This window comes from Podarcis vaucheri, assembly GCF_965113315.1.
Source record: "Podarcis vaucheri genome assembly, chromosome: 16".
NCBI lineage: Eukaryota > Metazoa > Chordata > Lepidosauria > Squamata > Lacertidae > Podarcis > Podarcis vaucheri.
In genome coordinates this window covers 15,670,404-15,686,694 of record NC_138754.1, presented here as the reverse complement: position 1 = coordinate 15,686,694, position 16,291 = coordinate 15,670,404, and the positions used below count along the sequence as shown (strand labels likewise).

The 16,291-nt window shown below is 53.1% G+C and overlaps 1 protein-coding gene across 32 annotated transcripts in view; it reads right to left on the bottom strand.

Annotated features, from left to right (window-relative positions):
• NRXN2 (neurexin 2) overlaps window positions 1-16,291 on the bottom strand; it is a 338,128-nt gene that overhangs the window by 148,923 nt on the left and 172,914 nt on the right. For 18 of the 32 annotated variants that reach the window (XM_082204227.1, XM_082204232.1, XM_082204215.1 and 15 more), the window contains 7 exons: window positions 16,111-16,272; window positions 14,250-14,688; window positions 12,637-13,020; window positions 10,920-11,123; window positions 6,282-6,308; window positions 1,680-1,799; window positions 558-942 (listed from right to left, as the gene is read on the bottom strand). In XM_082204227.1, coding sequence (XP_082060353.1) covers window positions 558-942; window positions 1,680-1,799; window positions 6,282-6,308; window positions 10,920-11,123; window positions 12,637-13,020; window positions 14,250-14,688; window positions 16,111-16,272 — 1,721 coding nt within the window. The remainder of the gene's footprint in view (window positions 1-557; window positions 943-1,679; window positions 1,800-6,281; window positions 6,309-10,919; window positions 11,124-12,636; window positions 13,021-14,249; window positions 14,689-16,110; window positions 16,273-16,291) is intronic. The other 14 variants (XM_082204228.1, XM_082204229.1, XM_082204233.1 and 11 more) reach the window with 3 other exon arrangements.

Here is a 16,291-nt window from a genome sequence, read left to right as displayed (position 1 = left end):
GGAGCAGGGACCGAGCAACGGGAACTCACCCTGTCACGGGGATTCAAACTGCCGACCTTCTGATCGGCAAGTCCTAGGCTCTGTGATTTAACCCACAGTGCCACCCGTGTCTCTACCCGTGATGGTAGAGTGTGTCAGACCAGGACTAGGGTTCAAATTCCCCGCTTGGCCAGTCACTGCCTCTCTCAGCCTAGCCACCTCGCAGGTTGTTGTGGGGATAAAGTGGGGAGAGGGAGAACCCTGTACACATCCTGGAGCTGCTCATAGGAAAAGTGGGCTAGAAACGTACATCATCCATCAGCGAAGTGGGTGAGGCAGGGAAGGCGATCCTGAGGCACCAGGCAGGACCTTTATGCAGGCATCTTGGCTGTGCTGCCTGAGGCACCAGGCGGGAGGGGGCAGCACTCTGGCTGACAGGTGGGATTTGTAGGGAAGGTGTACAGAGATCTTGCTCATGTCGCTGGGGCTCCTTACAGGTGCATGTACGGGAGGTCATTCTGGCTAGGTCTGGCAGGATGTGGATGGGGCCCCCCAGCGCCCCCTTGTGGACCCCTCACCCCTTGACAAGCTCCACCACGATGAAGTCGTTCCCGTTGCCGCTGTTGAAGAGGATGAGCCCGTCAGTGGCCGTGGTCTTGAACTGGAAGAAGAGGTGCATCGAGGCATAGGCCTGTAGCATGGCCAGCGCCAGGTAGCTGGCTTTGCTCTTGAACGTGACGGGGTCAGCGATGATGCTGCGCAGGCCAAAGCGGGCGTTCAGCTCACAGTAGCTGATGTCCCCGTTCTTGCAGAGGTCCATGTAGGGCATCCCGTTGAAGACCAGGCTGCTGAGGTGGCCGATGAAGTTGGAGGGCACCACCGAGATGAAGCGCCGCTCGGTCATGATGCCCGTCTCAATGTTGTGGAACTCCAGGCGGGTGTGGGCACCGGCCATTTGCCCTGCTTGGGCCAAGCACAGTAGGAGGGGGAGCACACTGTTAAAATGGAGCCTGGAGGGGATGCTGGGCAATAGGCAGGGGGGGCAGGACACACGGTTGCCACAAGATCTCAGGCCAAAATGGGACAGAACTCCCCTGATCAGGCTGGGCAGAGCTCCTTCCTGCTCACTATCTCTCTTGAAGCAAGGAAGAGCCTCTCCTTTCCTATTGGCAAGTGGTGAGAACTGGACCAAGGAGAGAAGGGAAGCACATGGACAGCATTTGCTCCCCACCATACACTCAGTGGCTCTCTGCCCCCCCCCCCAGGGGATACTTAGCCAGACGTGGAATCCTGCCCCTTTGCAGGCTGGCAAGGTTCCTGCTCCTTGCTACGGATTCCCCACAGCCCCTCCATACATTCCCAGTCCAGACCTGCCCACTCAGATACTGCTAGCAGTACCTATCTCTGTGTCAACATTGGCAGCCCCTAATTTGGATCACCAGCCCAATGTGCCCCCTAGTAGTCAAACTCAGGCATGGTCCCTCCTAGCCAGCTGCTTCCAAAGTCACTCAGTGCCACCTGGTGGCAGAAATGGAGAACCAACAGCAACAATTCTGGAAAAAACTGCTTGGAGTGTGCGGGAGAACACACCCGCCCGCAATGATGCCAGGATGTTGGCTCTTTGCAGTCCCAAGGACTACCTTCTTTCTCCCCGAGTGCTGAAGCCCCTTAGCTCGGGCCAGCGACCTTCCTCGGCTTACCTTCCACAGTGACGTTGTCCACAGAGAGCTGCAGGTTCTTTCCGCGCCGGACCACGCGGACCGTGTGCCACTCATTGTCGTTGAGTTTGTGACCGGCAAAAAGGGTCTCGGGGCCTTTACCTGCAATGGGGCAGGCAGGGTGGCAGAGTCAGGGCAGGCCCGCTGCGTGAGTAACAGCCCCACCCTTGCAGAGGTGAACCCCTCAAAGCCTCGCACAGGGACCCAGCCCAAGAATTAAAGACCCTCTCCCCCCGCCAGTTCACGGTATCTTTTCACCATTGCAGGCACATGCACACTCCCAGCACACAAGCCCAGCCATCTGCGTGGCTGCCACTTTCTTGTCTCACACACTCGGTTGCCACTCCTGAATCGTACACCCCATAGGGCCTCCATCCTATCCCAGGCAGAGGGAAGCTGAGAGGGTCAGAAGGCAGCCAGACCCATAGAACAGGGCGCTTCTTCACTGTCTGGGGTGCCCTTCTTGGAATCCATGGGCAGTATGTGAGCTCCAGGTGTGTAGAAGGGGAATAATCACACCCAGGTGTCTTTTGGCATGAGAGCCTGAGCAAAGGACCATGGCTCAATCCTAAAGTTCAACCCTGCTGGCATTACCAGGTAGAGCAGGGAAAAAGCCCCGAATCCGAAACTCTGGAGAGCCACTGCTGCCGTGAGTGCACACAATACTGAGCAAGATGGACCAGCTCACTTTTAAGGCAGCTTCCTCCATCCCTTTATTCTGAACAGTGAAGACCAGATTCTTTATTTTAAGCGGAGATGACACAGCTCCACAGTAGAGAACCTGCTCTGCACACAAAGGATCTGGGGTTCAATAACTGGCACCTCTAGATGCAGCTAGGGAAGACTACAGTCTGAAACCTGGACGGCTGCTGCCAGCTTGCAAAACAGGGAGGAGATGTCAGGCTTGCTGGATCTACCTGTTTTTCACTTGAAACCCAAGTCCTTCCAACCAGGCCAAGGCACACACAAGAAACACTCAGAAGCCAGGGGCTTCTCTGAGCCGGGAGATTCGTTTTCTAAACCAGAACTGAATCAGTGGAGTCTGAGGTTTTTTTGTTGGTCCTGCTGTTGTAAAATATTTTGGAGCCAGAAGCCCTTGGTGACCTGTTGTAAATCATCTAGAAATCTGCCAGAAGATCCTGATCTACCTTCTGCCCATCCCAGCTGCGTTGGCATGTTGACCAACAGCAGAAGGCCACTTCCTGCCATGAGAAGGCCAAAGGACTGATTCTGGGACAGGAGAGAGGGCTGAATCCCAGGACCTCCTGGCTGCCAAGCTTAGGCTACAGGAACTCATTCAGAGGCACAACGTCCACCCTCTAAGGCAAGCATGCCACCCTGGCAAACAGCTGAAGCCTCAGTGGCTGTGCACCTTTCATGGTTGTCCCAGCCTGCACTGTTCCTCCTCAAACTGCCCTTTACGATAACATTGATAAATGCTGCTCTGCAAGCCATTATTAATTGCAGAGAGGCAGAAGCAAACTCCCTCCACCCAGAAGCTTAAGAACAAACACAAACAGTGGAGTCTTGCAAGGACTAAGAGAACCCCAGGGCTGCCTCTTTCCACTGCCTCTCTCTCTGGTCATGGACACCACCTGTTGGCCAAAGTGAGCACTGCTAGCGGGTGCTGCCACCTGGTGGCTAATCCAGCTACAGCAGCAGCAGCAGCAGCAACTTCTAAAAGCTCCTGCTGTCATCAAGTGGAAGATGATGTGTACTGCAGCGACCAGGGAAGGCCTGTGAAGCTCTCAGGTACTGAAAGGAAACCAGAGACTTCTTGGGTGCTGCCACCTCTTGGAGGGATTCAGGAACAGCACCTCCCAGACCACTCTCCAACCCACAGCAACTGCTTCTCCTACAGACTGCAGGAGTTGACTCTGGCATTTTTCATCTGCATATGTTTATACATGCAGACACTTTTGCAGCGTGTATGTTAATACATGCAAATAGCATTCCAGGCTCCGAACCCTTAAGGCATGGAGCAGTGGGCCAAACGGACCCCCACCCAACCCCACCTGCTCCAAGACAATTCTATGCAGGCTATGAAGCGGGGGTCATCTTAGCTCTCCTGACCTCAAATTTCCCAGTTCTTGGGAGCTCTCCTGCTAAGGAAACGCTCTTCCAACCCCCAGGATTGCAGCCTTTCCTGGGTGCAGTTTATTAACCCTTTCCTCCCCCCTGCAAAGAGTGTACTCACATCTCTTCTTCTCCAAGCCATAAACCCCAAAGCAATACAAAATTGTCCCGCCCCTCAGGCCACTAGACCAGCCCTTGAATGCTGCAGTCAGCCAGGATCCTCGACGTCTCTCCTCAGCTCTCAGAAGGAACCAGAACCTTCTGGGCCGATGGAGTGCGTGTGGTTCTGTGGTGCTTGACTCCAGTGAGGAATCAAGGGGCTTAGGCCTGTGGTCTGTTCCCATGCCAGAGCTTGAGGCTGTGTGAAGGAGCAATTAATGAGCCCCTCTGGACATGAGAAGTGATGTTTGCCCACATCAGCCCCCTCCCCCAATTTTGGCTCATCCATAGTTCCAGTGTGTTTGTTCCAGTGCACAAAGATGAAATCCTCGTCTCCAAATGGAGAGGGCAGAGGCTGAGGTTCAGGATGCCTGGGTTTAAAAAACGTATTTTGATTCTGCTTATGTAGACAACACAAATTTAGATGCATTGCTGTTGGCACCTGTAGATGGACCCGTTTCAAAAAATAAACACAAGGATCACCTGCCCTCTTACTGAACCCTCCTGCCCACTTCCGTATGCCTCAGTTTCCCTTCCCTCTCTCATATCCAGCCCTCCTTTGCAAACTGGAAGCCTGGGTTGATTTACATGGCAGCCCTGAGAATCTGCAGGCCCAGAAACTCGCCTGCCTCTGAGTCACAATCCTGGAAGTTGTCAGAGGAAGCAAGACAAGGAGCCAGTGTGGTAGGAGAGCCAGTGTGCCATAGTGGGTAGAGTGTTGGGCTTCAAATCCCTACTCAGCTATGAAACTCACTGGGTGACCTTGGGTCAGCCACTGTCTTCTTGCAAGGTTGTTGTGAGGGGGGGGGATCTGCAAATTTCCACTGCCCTGCAACATCCAGCCCCTCACAAGTCCCAGAGCTTGGAATTTGGTTGTTGTGAATCCCAGGACCTCCTGCATTTAGGCCTGCACCGACTTTGGCATCCCCCACCCCCCAGTTGTCCCAGCACAGCTCTTGACTATCAAAGTGCATTTAAAAGTGTGTGCTTCGTGAAGATTATGATTAGACTGAACCAGCTGACAAGTGACACAGAGCAGATATGGAGGGGCTGATTTTGTCCCTTTCATTTGGATCCCCACTAGAGCCTCTTGCCCAGTTCCAGGGGGCTGCTGATCTGTGACACCCTTTTGCCCCAATGACCCATCTCCCCTCCTTCAATGTTGCACAAAATGTAGAATGGAGGGAGATTTCCAAGTTGTAAAATCATCGTTAAAGTGTTGGAAACAAGAGTTGCACAGACAACAGGTGAGTGTCCATGCCTGTCTTTCCTCAGCTGCCTGTGTGGAGCGCTGGGGGTGCAAAGGGAATCCCCCCCCCGGCCCAAGCCCTTCCCCAGACCTGATCGCTGCTCAGATTGAGACAGACACCTTTAGCACCCCCACATCGCTGTCATGAACCAGGCCAGAAAAAGCTGGTTTGCTAAACTGGGAGCACCCGGGGGGTTCTTCCCATTACCTGAAGTGTGTAGGAGATATTACTCCGGGGATCCCTGCAAGCCTCCTTTTCCAGCAGCAACTTAATCAACTCCGCTTTTGTTTCTGTAAATTTTCACTGCCCTGCAAAGTCCCTGCCTCCCCCTCAGCCATGCTGAACTCTTTCTCCTCTCTTTTAAACCAGTCCTCAAATTACGGGAGAAAGAGGGGAGAATTAATGAAATCCACACCCTTTGATGATTGCCTTCGGTTTTAGGAAAATCACACCACCCTGTAGGTAAGCAGAGACATCCAAAAATGGAATGCCCCCTCCGCCATCCTCTATGTAATCTGAGCACTGCCCGAAATCCCAGGTACATTTCTTCCACAGTAAATTCTCTCAAAAGTTCCAGGAATGGCATTAGGGGGAAAACTCACACTTCCACAAAAACTCAGTGCCACTCACCTCAAAAGGTGTGGTTAAGAGAACCCAGGCATCCTGGCTGTCAGCAGATCCTCTGATACTCATCAGAGGGGAGGAAGGGGCTATTGTTGCATGTTACAGAGGGGAGAAGGCATTGGGGTAGGTGGGTTCATCTCTATGTGAAGCAACTGTGGAGGAAGGGGAACATTTGGCTTCTGCTACTGACCAACTCCTACAGGCTTTAGCAGATGCTCATCCTGAGCGTCTACAAGAAGGAAGACGTTTCATGGGCTTGTTTGGTCCTGGGGCCTGAGGAGAGAACCCTTTGGAGCATCCCTGTGTCCTGTTCGCTAACACACACACACACACACACACACACACACACAGCCTACCACCACACCACCTTTTTCCTTTAGAAAAGCAAAATAAAACAGAAACTGCAGGATTAAAAAGAATGAGTCGAAGAAGAAAAAAAGGGAAAAAAGAAATATATATATATATGGCAACTTACTGGGGTTACAGCCTATCCTGACACAGTCTGAGACGGGGGGCCGGGGTGGGGGTGGGGAGAGAGAAGAGAACGAGACAGTTTTATATCCTTCAAGGTAACGTCTGCAACCAAACACCCAAAAAGAAAACCAATTCAGCCCACCATCTGGGGACAAACGCACGACAAGGAGGACACTTGCCTCTGCACTGGGGAGGGGTCTGGGTGAGTCTGCCTGTCCCTATTCCACACACCCCACCACAATCTCCTCCACCTGCACCAACAGGATGCAGTTGCAAATATACCTGGGTCTTTCTGTCTATGCACAAACCAGCCGCTGGTCGTTCTCCTGGGGGTGGTTTTTCTGAGTGGGAGGCCTGGGTTGGTGGCCGTGACCCCCACTCCCTACAATGCCTTGATCCACAGGAGAGGAGGGGAACCTCAGGGCTGGTCCTCCAGGCCTTTCTCCTCAGCCCTCCGGGCTCCTCCAGGCCACTGCCTGCATCAAAGTGCTTTTGCGTGACTGTGATCCTGCCTCCTGCTTGCAAGGGTGGAGAACCCTTCCCTGTTTGCACAGCTGAAATATAACCTATTCCACCAAGGTAAGAGTCACATCTGTGGCCCTGCTCACTTTTTTTGCCTCTGGCCCCCTCCCCCACTGGGATGTGGCCCCCGGGATGTCAAGAACAAGGGAATGTGGCCCTCGGGCTAGAAAAGTTCTCCACCTGTGATCTGGGAGGATCTCGTTCCGGAGGTCCATTCTTAACCTGAAACTGTTCTTAACCTGAAGCACCACTTTAGCTAATGGGGCCTCCTGCTGCCGCTGCGCTGCCACAGCACAATTTCTGTTCTCATCCTGAAGCAAAGTTCTTAACCCGAGGTATTATTTCTGGGTTAGAGGAGTCTGTAATCTGAAGCGTACGTAACCCAAGGTATCATTGTATTATATACATCTTAGTGGGGAGGATGGGGCAGTGGCACTAGCAGCCAGATTGCTGAAGGCCTCCCTCCATTTGTCCAACTGAAACTACATCAGCAACCTGAAGCTGCTATGAAAAGGAGGCCAGGATCCACGTCACAGGTCCGTTTGGGACTGTATTGTCTGTATCAGACAATTGTGAGCAAGAGGAGAGGGGAGTTATCTCTGAGTTTCTGGACACAAGGTGGTATTCAACTAAGTTTTACTCAGAGCAATGAACGTAACTAAGTTGAACAGAACTGAGCTGAATATCACCACCAACTATTTGTGGCCTGGGACTGATGACATTCACTGAATTGTGGACCTTTATCCATATGCCTGGTCCTGGGGCTTCCCCACCAACAGACATTAACAAACAACCTCCCCAGCATTCAGCTGGTGTCCTGGCCCCCACCCTCACTGCCCCCAGGCCTTTTGCTACACACAGCGCTCAGAAAGGGGAAAGGGCTGGTTTGTGCGTAGACTTTTGTGCTTCCATTTTTTTGCATCTCAGTTGCCCATCCGGTTCACCTGTGGCTCCTTCCCAGCCTCCCCTGCTTGCCCTTTGGGATTCCTCCTCAGTGCTGGCAAGTGGCTACCTTGTGAAGACCAGCTGTGCAGTAGGAAGTGGGGCAGCCCTTCCTTCCTCTCAAGCCTAAAGCTGTTGACTGAGAGGGAGGGGAAGGGCTGACCCCATAGTGGCAGTGCCCTCCTCCTCTCCCCGTTCCCCAAAGGTACTTCCCAGCACAACGACACCCAGTCAGGTCTTGTCCCTGGCACCATCGCCAGCTCCTCTCCGAGTCAGAACCTCTCAGGACCTCCAGAAACAGGAAGAGCAGCTCCCACAGTTGTTCTGACTGGGGGAAGGGTGTGCCTGGCAATTCCTGGACAGCAGGGTCATGGCACAGGCGCTGCCCCGCTCTCGGTGCTGAGGGCGGGGCTAGCAGCACTGCCCTCCTCCCCTAGAATCGCCAGAGCACCCTTCATGGATCAGTGCCTCAGGGAGAGGTAGGTGGGGGAGCCCTGTGAGGGGGAGTGTCCTTTGGTCGGGGCAGAGGGTGCGCCTGAGTCCTCTGCAGACTCCAGTGTCTGCCAGTGGGGGGAGAGGGGCTCTCCTCTTAGTGGGGGGGACATGTGGGTGGGGAGTCCCCATTCCCACAGGCTGCACAGCTGGGCTTGGCGTGCGTCGTCAACCGCAACAGAACAGTGGATGCAAACAGTCACAGGACCAAAAGCCCCTCTCATGGGCAGTGGGTAAATTTCAGGGAACAATAGCAACCCCCCACACCCCAGGCAGGAGGAGGGATAAAGGGAAGGGAGGCCCAGGGAACAGAGAGAGGAATGGGCACCAGGTAAGCGGTTGGGGGGGCACATGGAAGGTGGGAAGAGGGTCATGTTGGAGGGGAAGGGGGGCATTTGTGGGGCCTTTGGTCGCCATGGCTGTTTGCTCTGGGCTGGCCATTTATGTCTCAATGAAGGGTTGAAAACCAAGGTGGGCAGGGAGGAGAAAATTACTGTGCTTGGGTCTTTAGAAAGATGAATGGGGCCTTCTTCAACCCATTTCTCGCCTGGACACCGAAGAGGACAAAGTGGGGCAGGCACGAGGGAGGGAGGAAAGCTCCTGCCCCTCTCAGTCTCCATGGCTGGCTAAGTCAGGCAGGGAAAGCAGGTCCTGGTTTTAACAAAGAGGACCAGCCTCACCACCATCTCTGGTCCTCCAAGGCTACTCCAGGGAAAAGGAGGGGCCCCATCTTCCTCTTCTCCCCAGGCTGGGAAGGGGCATCTTTCCAAAGACCCAGCAACAAAAAGGGAGAAACAGAGAAAAAGCCCCAGGCTTGGCTTCCATGTAACATCCCCACCTTCGCCTCACCCTCTGTGGAGAAATAAGCTGCGGGTGAAAAAACCCCTGTGTTTTGGAAAGCAAAATCCACACAATAGTGTGTGAGAAATCTGCATGCAGAACTTGATAGCGCTGCAGCTGAGCACCCGTGAGGATGAGCTAATGTACAGTGATACCTTGGTTGCCCAATGGCTTGGCTCCTGAACAAATCGGCTCCCAAACACCGAAAACCTGGAAGTGCCGTATTTTTCGCTCTATAAGACGCATAGTTTTAGAGGAGAACAAGAAAAAAATATTCTCTCCCTCTCTGCACAGCGCCTCTCCAGCGAAGCGAAGTCAGGACAGCGATCCCTCTTGCTGTTCTGGCATAGCTGCGCAGCCTGCATTCGCTCCATAAGACGCACACACATTCCCCTGACTTTTTAGGAGAGAAAAAGTGTGTTTTATAGAGAGAAAAATACAGTGAGTGTTTTGGTTTGCTAACTTTTTTTGGAAGCCAAACGTCCGACGCAGCTTCCGATTGACTGCAGGAAGCTCCTGCAGTCAATCAGAAACTGCATCTTGGTTTTTGTACGGTACTGGGAGTCGAACGGATTAAGTTCGACTCCCAGAACGGACTCCCGGAACGGATTAAGTTCGACAACCAAGGTTCCACTGTATTTCATTTCTGGCTACCAATTCTACATTTAAAGCTGCAGTTGTATGCCTATGGAGACAGGCACGCAGGGAGCCCCAATGAAGAAAGTAAAGCCCACCAGGGTTGGTATGGCTGCTCCTCAGTAAAGCTGCACAGTTTCATAGTCCATGAGGCCCATCAAATGCTGGACAGCCTTGAAACACACCCTTCCAAGTACCGTATTTTTTGCTCTATAAGACTCACTTTTTCCTTTCCAAAAAGTAAGGGGAAACGTGTGTGCGTCTTATGGAGCGAATGCAGGCTGCGCAGCTATCCCAGAAGCCAGAACAGCAAGAGGGATCGCTGCTTTCACTGCACAGCGATCCCTCTTGCTGTTCTGGCTTCTGAGATTCATAATATTTTTTTTCTTGTTTTCCTCCTCCAAAAACTAGGTGCGTCTTGTGGTCTTATAGAGCAAAAAATACGGTAATCTTTGCTGTGCAGCCCAGACAAAATCCATGATGGGCAGCCTTGTTTTTGCAGGCATCACCCACGATATCGCAGACATCCCCATCAAGTACAGCACAACCTCCCTCTGCCACGTTCATCCTCAAGAGGTTGGGTGAATGGGCAAAGCCACTCTTTGGGACGGGTTCTGCTAGTATCTCCATGGGAACCCAGCCTTCCCCAACTTTTTGCCCTCTGATGTTTCAGACTATAACTCCCATGAGACCCAGCCAGCAGGACGGGGGTTGATGGAAGTCATAGAGCAGAACTTCTAGAGGACACCTGGTTGGTGAAGTCCAGGCTAGCCTGCCCAGCACAGATTGGTCAGAGGGAGGCTTTTGAGAAATGCCTGTTGCATTTGATGGATCTTTCGCCACAGAGGGATAACTATACATATTTACTCAGGTGTAGCTCAGCCGACTACCCCTGGCGTGCGTCTGTCTGTGTGAAAGGCATATGAACGATGAGAAATTGGTAGCCAAATGAAACAGTATCGCATTTTGCTCCAGCACGATGTGAGAGTTCCCAAAAGCCATGTGGATTTTGCATTTCGATTGCATGAAGATTCCTCCCTGAGAAGGACCCCCTGCGGAAACACGTGTAATGGAGCCTGCCCGCCCCCACCAGAGCGCCGTTGCTGCGTCTGACCACCCTCTAAGGTGTTGCCTGCACCCCAGCACAGCCTCAGGGGGCTCTCTGGGCAGATGAACAGATCCTGCCGGGTTCTGACCAGCTGGTTACCTAGGTTGACTGTGAGCTTCATCTGGCCCCCATCGAGCTCCAGGCGGAGAGTGTCGGCCGACTCCTTGGAGGTGGTGGCCATCATGAAGCCGTAGGCTCGCTGCGACATGAAGCGGAGGGAGACGTCTTCAGCCTCGGTGTGCATGACCGTCGGCAGCATGATCTTCATGTACATGCTCCCGTCATAGCTCAGCACTGTGGCCTCTGTTGGTGGGGAGGGGAGACACAGAGAGAGAAGGGAGTGGGGAGAGGAACCAAGAAAGGGAAGAGTGATTAGGAACAGGCCAGGCTACATGTCCACCTCACCCACTCCAGGGGGAGCTGACATGGTGCCATCCAGAGACTCTCGGACTACAACTCCCAGCAGCCTCAGCAGCCAGCATGGCCAATGGCCAGAGATGATGGTAGCTGTAGCCCATAGAAGGTGCCACACGGGCTACCCCCTGGTCTGGAGGAGGCTCTGCTGAAGAGCCCACCCACCCCCGTCACCTGATCACCCCTGATTCTTTTACAATGGGAGATTCAGCCAGAGACTGAACCAGGGGCTCTTTGCCTGCAAAGCAAGGGCTGCACAAGGGGAAGCAGGCTTGGAAGAACCCCAAGAAGAAGAAAATAAAATCTTTGGGGAGGGAAGGAAATATTCAGAGCCCTCAAAATAGCCCAGTGAGGACAGTGCATGCTCTGTGTGCAGAGAATGCTGAATTGAAATTCATGGGGCAGGAGCCTAGAAAACCAAAGGAGGCATTGGGGGGGGGCAGTTTGGAATACAGTGGTACCTCGGGTTAAGTACTTAATTCATTCCGGAGGTCCGTTCCTAACCTGAAACTGTTCTTAACCTGAAGCACCACTTTAGCTAATGGGGCCTCCTGCTGCCGCTGCGCAATTTCTGTTCTCATCCTGAAGCAATGTTCTTAACCCGAGGTACTATTTCTGGGTTAGCGGAGTCTGTAACCTGAAGTGTCTGTAACCTGAGGTACCACTGTATTCTGGAAGAGAGCATAGCTGGCTGGCTGGAAGCCTGAAGAGGGGCACATACTCCTCTGCAATGCAACATTTTCTCGCAGGTCCTCCTGCAGATTGGTCATTTTTCATGTGAGTGGTTCTTTTAAAAAGGCAGATGGCAAGAAGGAGCATCCCCTAAAAAGATGCACCACGATTTCTCCGGCACATATGGAGGAAAGTACCATTTTCACGTCATGTTAGGGCCAAGTGTGAAGCATCAAAAATGCTGCTTGTTTCAGAATGGCAGCATTAAATAACAACAACAACAACTAGAACACAGCCCACTGGTAAAGCATTCTTTACAAGCCCACCAGCCATTCAGAGACCTTTCCAGTTTTGCAGTTTGGTGAGTGGTTTGCACATGGACCAATTCAGGTTGCACCATGAAAGTGGAGGGGGCAGACCCCTCGGGCAACAAAAGCAAGAGGTGGGGAAATGACCCGGAAGTCAGGGGATGACTTCAGGCAACATTATGTAACCTCTGTTCAAACAGGATGAATGCTCAATGAACGGGTTGTCTGAAAGAGGCTCTGGTTACTGCTTGGGCCAGGCTTTGCCCACCTGGTGCCCTCTGGGTGCTTTGGCCAACTTTGGGCAAGCATGGCCACCCCTCTTGCACAGGGTCAAAGATTTGGCTTGTGCTGAAGCTCAGCAAAAGGAAGCTCAGCTGGTTCTGGCACTCCTTCTGCCTCCTCTGGGCCCTGGGTCCCCTCACCTCTCTCGCACAGCCGGCCCAGGTAGCCGGTGCCCACGCAGTCGCAGATGAAGCGGTTCCAGCCCTCCCGGCAGAGGCCTCCGTTGCGGCACGGGGAGCTGCTGCACTGCTTAAGGGTCTCTCGGGAGCAGAAGCTGGAGACGCCAGCCACGCTCTGCACCTCGGCCAGGCGCCGCACGTCACGGCTCTTCCCGTCAATGAAGAGGTCCCTCACACAGCCCACGTAGCCATAGTTCAAGAAGGCTGTCCACACCTCAGGGGGCAGGATGAGGTCCAGGCGGTTCTCAGGAAGCCCCCCGAGGTACATCTCGCTATCCAGGTCCAGGATCTCACTCTCCCCGCTGGCCAGGAAGGGCGTGCTGCGGCTGTTAACGGAGATGGAGCCTGCAAGGAGGGAAAGCAGGAGAGGTCACCCCACAAAGTCTGGCTCACTGACTGTCACCCCCCAACTGACACTTGCATCTCTCTTCCTCTGGGGCTGCATGGGCCAACAGTTTACCCCAGTCAGAAAAACTATGGGGACAGCCCTCTCATTATGCTATGAAAAGCAGCAGATTGGTGCCCCCCTGCCAAGTCTGCCTGCTGCCCGCCTACACCTCCCCACCCCAATGCATCAAGGAAAGGATAAGAAATTCAGCCTAAATAAGAGGGGCCAGCAGGATGCAGCCCATGGGGGCTTTAGTGCCCCAAGACCCCTCTTCTTCCTTGAGAGGAGGCTTGGGGAGTCCCTTGCAAAAGGAAGGTGGGGGCTTAGTTCATCATTAGGCCCTCCTCTCTCATTGAAGTGAGCATGCCCCACTTTCTCCCGGTGCCCCCCCCATAGTTTTTCTTCCTTGCTTCGCGCTGGCTTCTCTCTTCCTTTTTGTCAAATTTTTATTACACTTTTAAATCTCTACATATATATTTGATTCCAAATTTGTCATACATTTCTCTTTAAACTTTGACTTCCCATCTTTCCCTCTGTGCTGTTCTTAATCCCATGCCATTTACATACTGCATAAACATTTCACCTAAGACACATTCTTCCGTTTCATATATTATCAATTTTCCACCACTGCTCATATTTGGAATCCTGCTCGTGATTTCATCTATTTTTTTCCAGATATTCCAAAAGGGGCGTCTCTCTTCCTACAAGATTCTCTTTCTTGTAGGTTCCCAGCAATAAGAAGGCATCCCTGACAATCACTGTGCTGCAGCAAAGGGAAGTGCTGCCCCCATCCCTCTGGGGAATGCTGCTATCTCTGACCCTGTGCATAACTCCCTTCCATATGCCAGTGAGGGAAGGGCGATTGTTGCTGGCAAGCAGCCACCGCTGTGTGACACCCCAGTGGCCAAGGAGTCACAGGCAGCCTATGGGGTCAGGTGCCTTGGAAAACCAGCCACTGCTAGTAACGGGGCGCTGTGGCTCTCAGGTCCTCCTTGGGGGCTTCCCAGAAGAGACAGCTGGGCAGCTGGCGTGAGAAGAGGGTGTTGGACCAGATGGGTCCCCTTTGTTCTCATCTGGCAGCCAAGCCCTTCTGATGACCCCACCCGGCTCCAAATTGAACAGGACCAAGATCAGGCACAAGCGCGCACCCCCCCCAGCACCTGAGGTGGCAACAGAGCCCACTCACCCTTGCGCCCGTCACGCTGGAAGTCCACATGGCACCACTCGCCGTCATTCACCTTCTTGCTGCTGGCCCGCATCTTGATGCCCCCAGAGCCCATGTCCAGCAGCAGGTAGAGGTAGCCGTCGAGGAGCTCCATGGCGAAGTAGTCAGCCTTGTGCAGGCGCTCAGAGCGGCCCTCCTTGGGCGGCTGCAGCCGGCCGTGGCTGAAGAGCAGCAGCCCGTTTGGCTCTGTGGTGCGGAAGTCAAAGGAGATGGAGCCCGTCTTCTTGGTGTTCCATTTGGGCAGTGAGATGTAGGCCTCAGGGGACTCAAAGGTGACCGGGTCGAGGGCCGCTACATTCTCGCAGCGGAAGACCAGGTCCCCATTGATCTTCATCTTGGGGTCCCCTTCCTTGGCCAAGCGAGACAGCTCCAGCTTGAAGTCATTGTTCTTATAGACAACCTGCAAAGGGATGGGAGAAGCAGGCAAGGTCAACAGGACACGGCGAGCTTTGTCACACCTTGACGTGAGCCAGCTCTCCACCATCTTGGGATTTGACAGAGAGAGAGAGAGATGAGGAGGGAAGGAAGATGGGGAGCAACCAGGGAATGTTGCCTGTGGATTTGTTCGACATGACCTCTGAGTCCTGTGGGTCCATGATGCCAAAGGTTCTTTGTTTGCCTCTCAAATTTGACCATGAATATTTTTTTAACCCTAATTTTAAACAATGGGGAATTTAACAATGAATAATGGTCACACATACTTTAGAACAATGCAGAACAGCTGACAGCAAAGCCGTTGCTCCCCCAGCTCTCAGGAGAGTTGACCAGGGGATCACTTTGACCCTTGGTGCAGGGTCAGACTGGGGAAAACCCAGCAGGGCTCAGGTCCCCATGCAGACACAAAGAACACTGGGTTTTACCTTGGGCCAGTGATTCTTCCTCTCAGCCTAAGCTACCTCACAGGGTTGATGTGAAGGGGAGAGAGGGGATTCTGTCTGCCACCATGAGCTTCTTGTGGAGTGAGTGAAGCTATAATGCAACCCCCCAGTTTCTGAAGAGAAGGAAGACCCTCTCCACTGAGAATATGAGGATTGGTCCACACTTACCTTTCCTCTGTGCTTTCCAGACACAAGTCTGCGCTCCATGTTTGAGCGCTCTTTTTAAAATTATTCCTCTGGAGCTTTCCCTGCACAAATCTGCTCTTTACCACTGCATCAGAGCAAATGGCAATCCATGAAAAACCCAAATGGCTGTTTATTGTGCTTCAGCTTTAAAGAGCAGGTTTTGTGGGGGAAGCTCTGAGGCTAAATAATGAGCACTTGTACACAGAGCTTCAAAGCGTGGACCTGTGCCTGGAAAGCGCGGTGCAATAGGTAAATGTGGATAAGCCCTGAGTACACACACTGAGGATGATTGAAATCACCCAAGTTAAATATGTGTAAGATGTAACTACACAGTATTTCATTTGCAGCCCCAGGAGACGCTCTGTTCTTTAGGCCAGCAGTGGAAAACCTGGTGCTGTTGGATTCCAGTTCCCATCTGTCCTGGCCATGTGGCCAACGGCCACGGATGCTGCTGCCGCTGCTAGGAGCTGGAGTCCACCAATGTTTAAGAGCCAAAGGCTCCCTTCGGTTCTACAGCATCAACTTTGCACCTGTGCAAGAGACCAAGGGACAAACAGAGCCCTTCAATCCTTTCCCCCTCTTCCCAAGGTCCCCACCACATCCTCTCTGAGGGTCCCCAAGATGGAAAGGCAGCTTGTGTCAGTTCCCAGCAAGGAGGCTCCTTACGTCAAAAGTAATCTACATATGCTCAATGGGGATTAACCCTCCAACCCTGAGCCACCCCAACCCACCAGTCCCAACCCCACCCCACGACTCACATCCTTGAGACATCCCATGAAATTGTTGCTGACGGGGGACCCGGGCAGGTCGGCCGTATTGGGGCTCCCCCCAATGTAGAAAAAGTCGTCCGAGCCCAGCATGGTGTAGTCTTCCTGGGTGTAGCCGGTGGTGGTGAGGATCCCATCCACAGAGATGGTCACCTGTCCGTCGTGAGCGCAG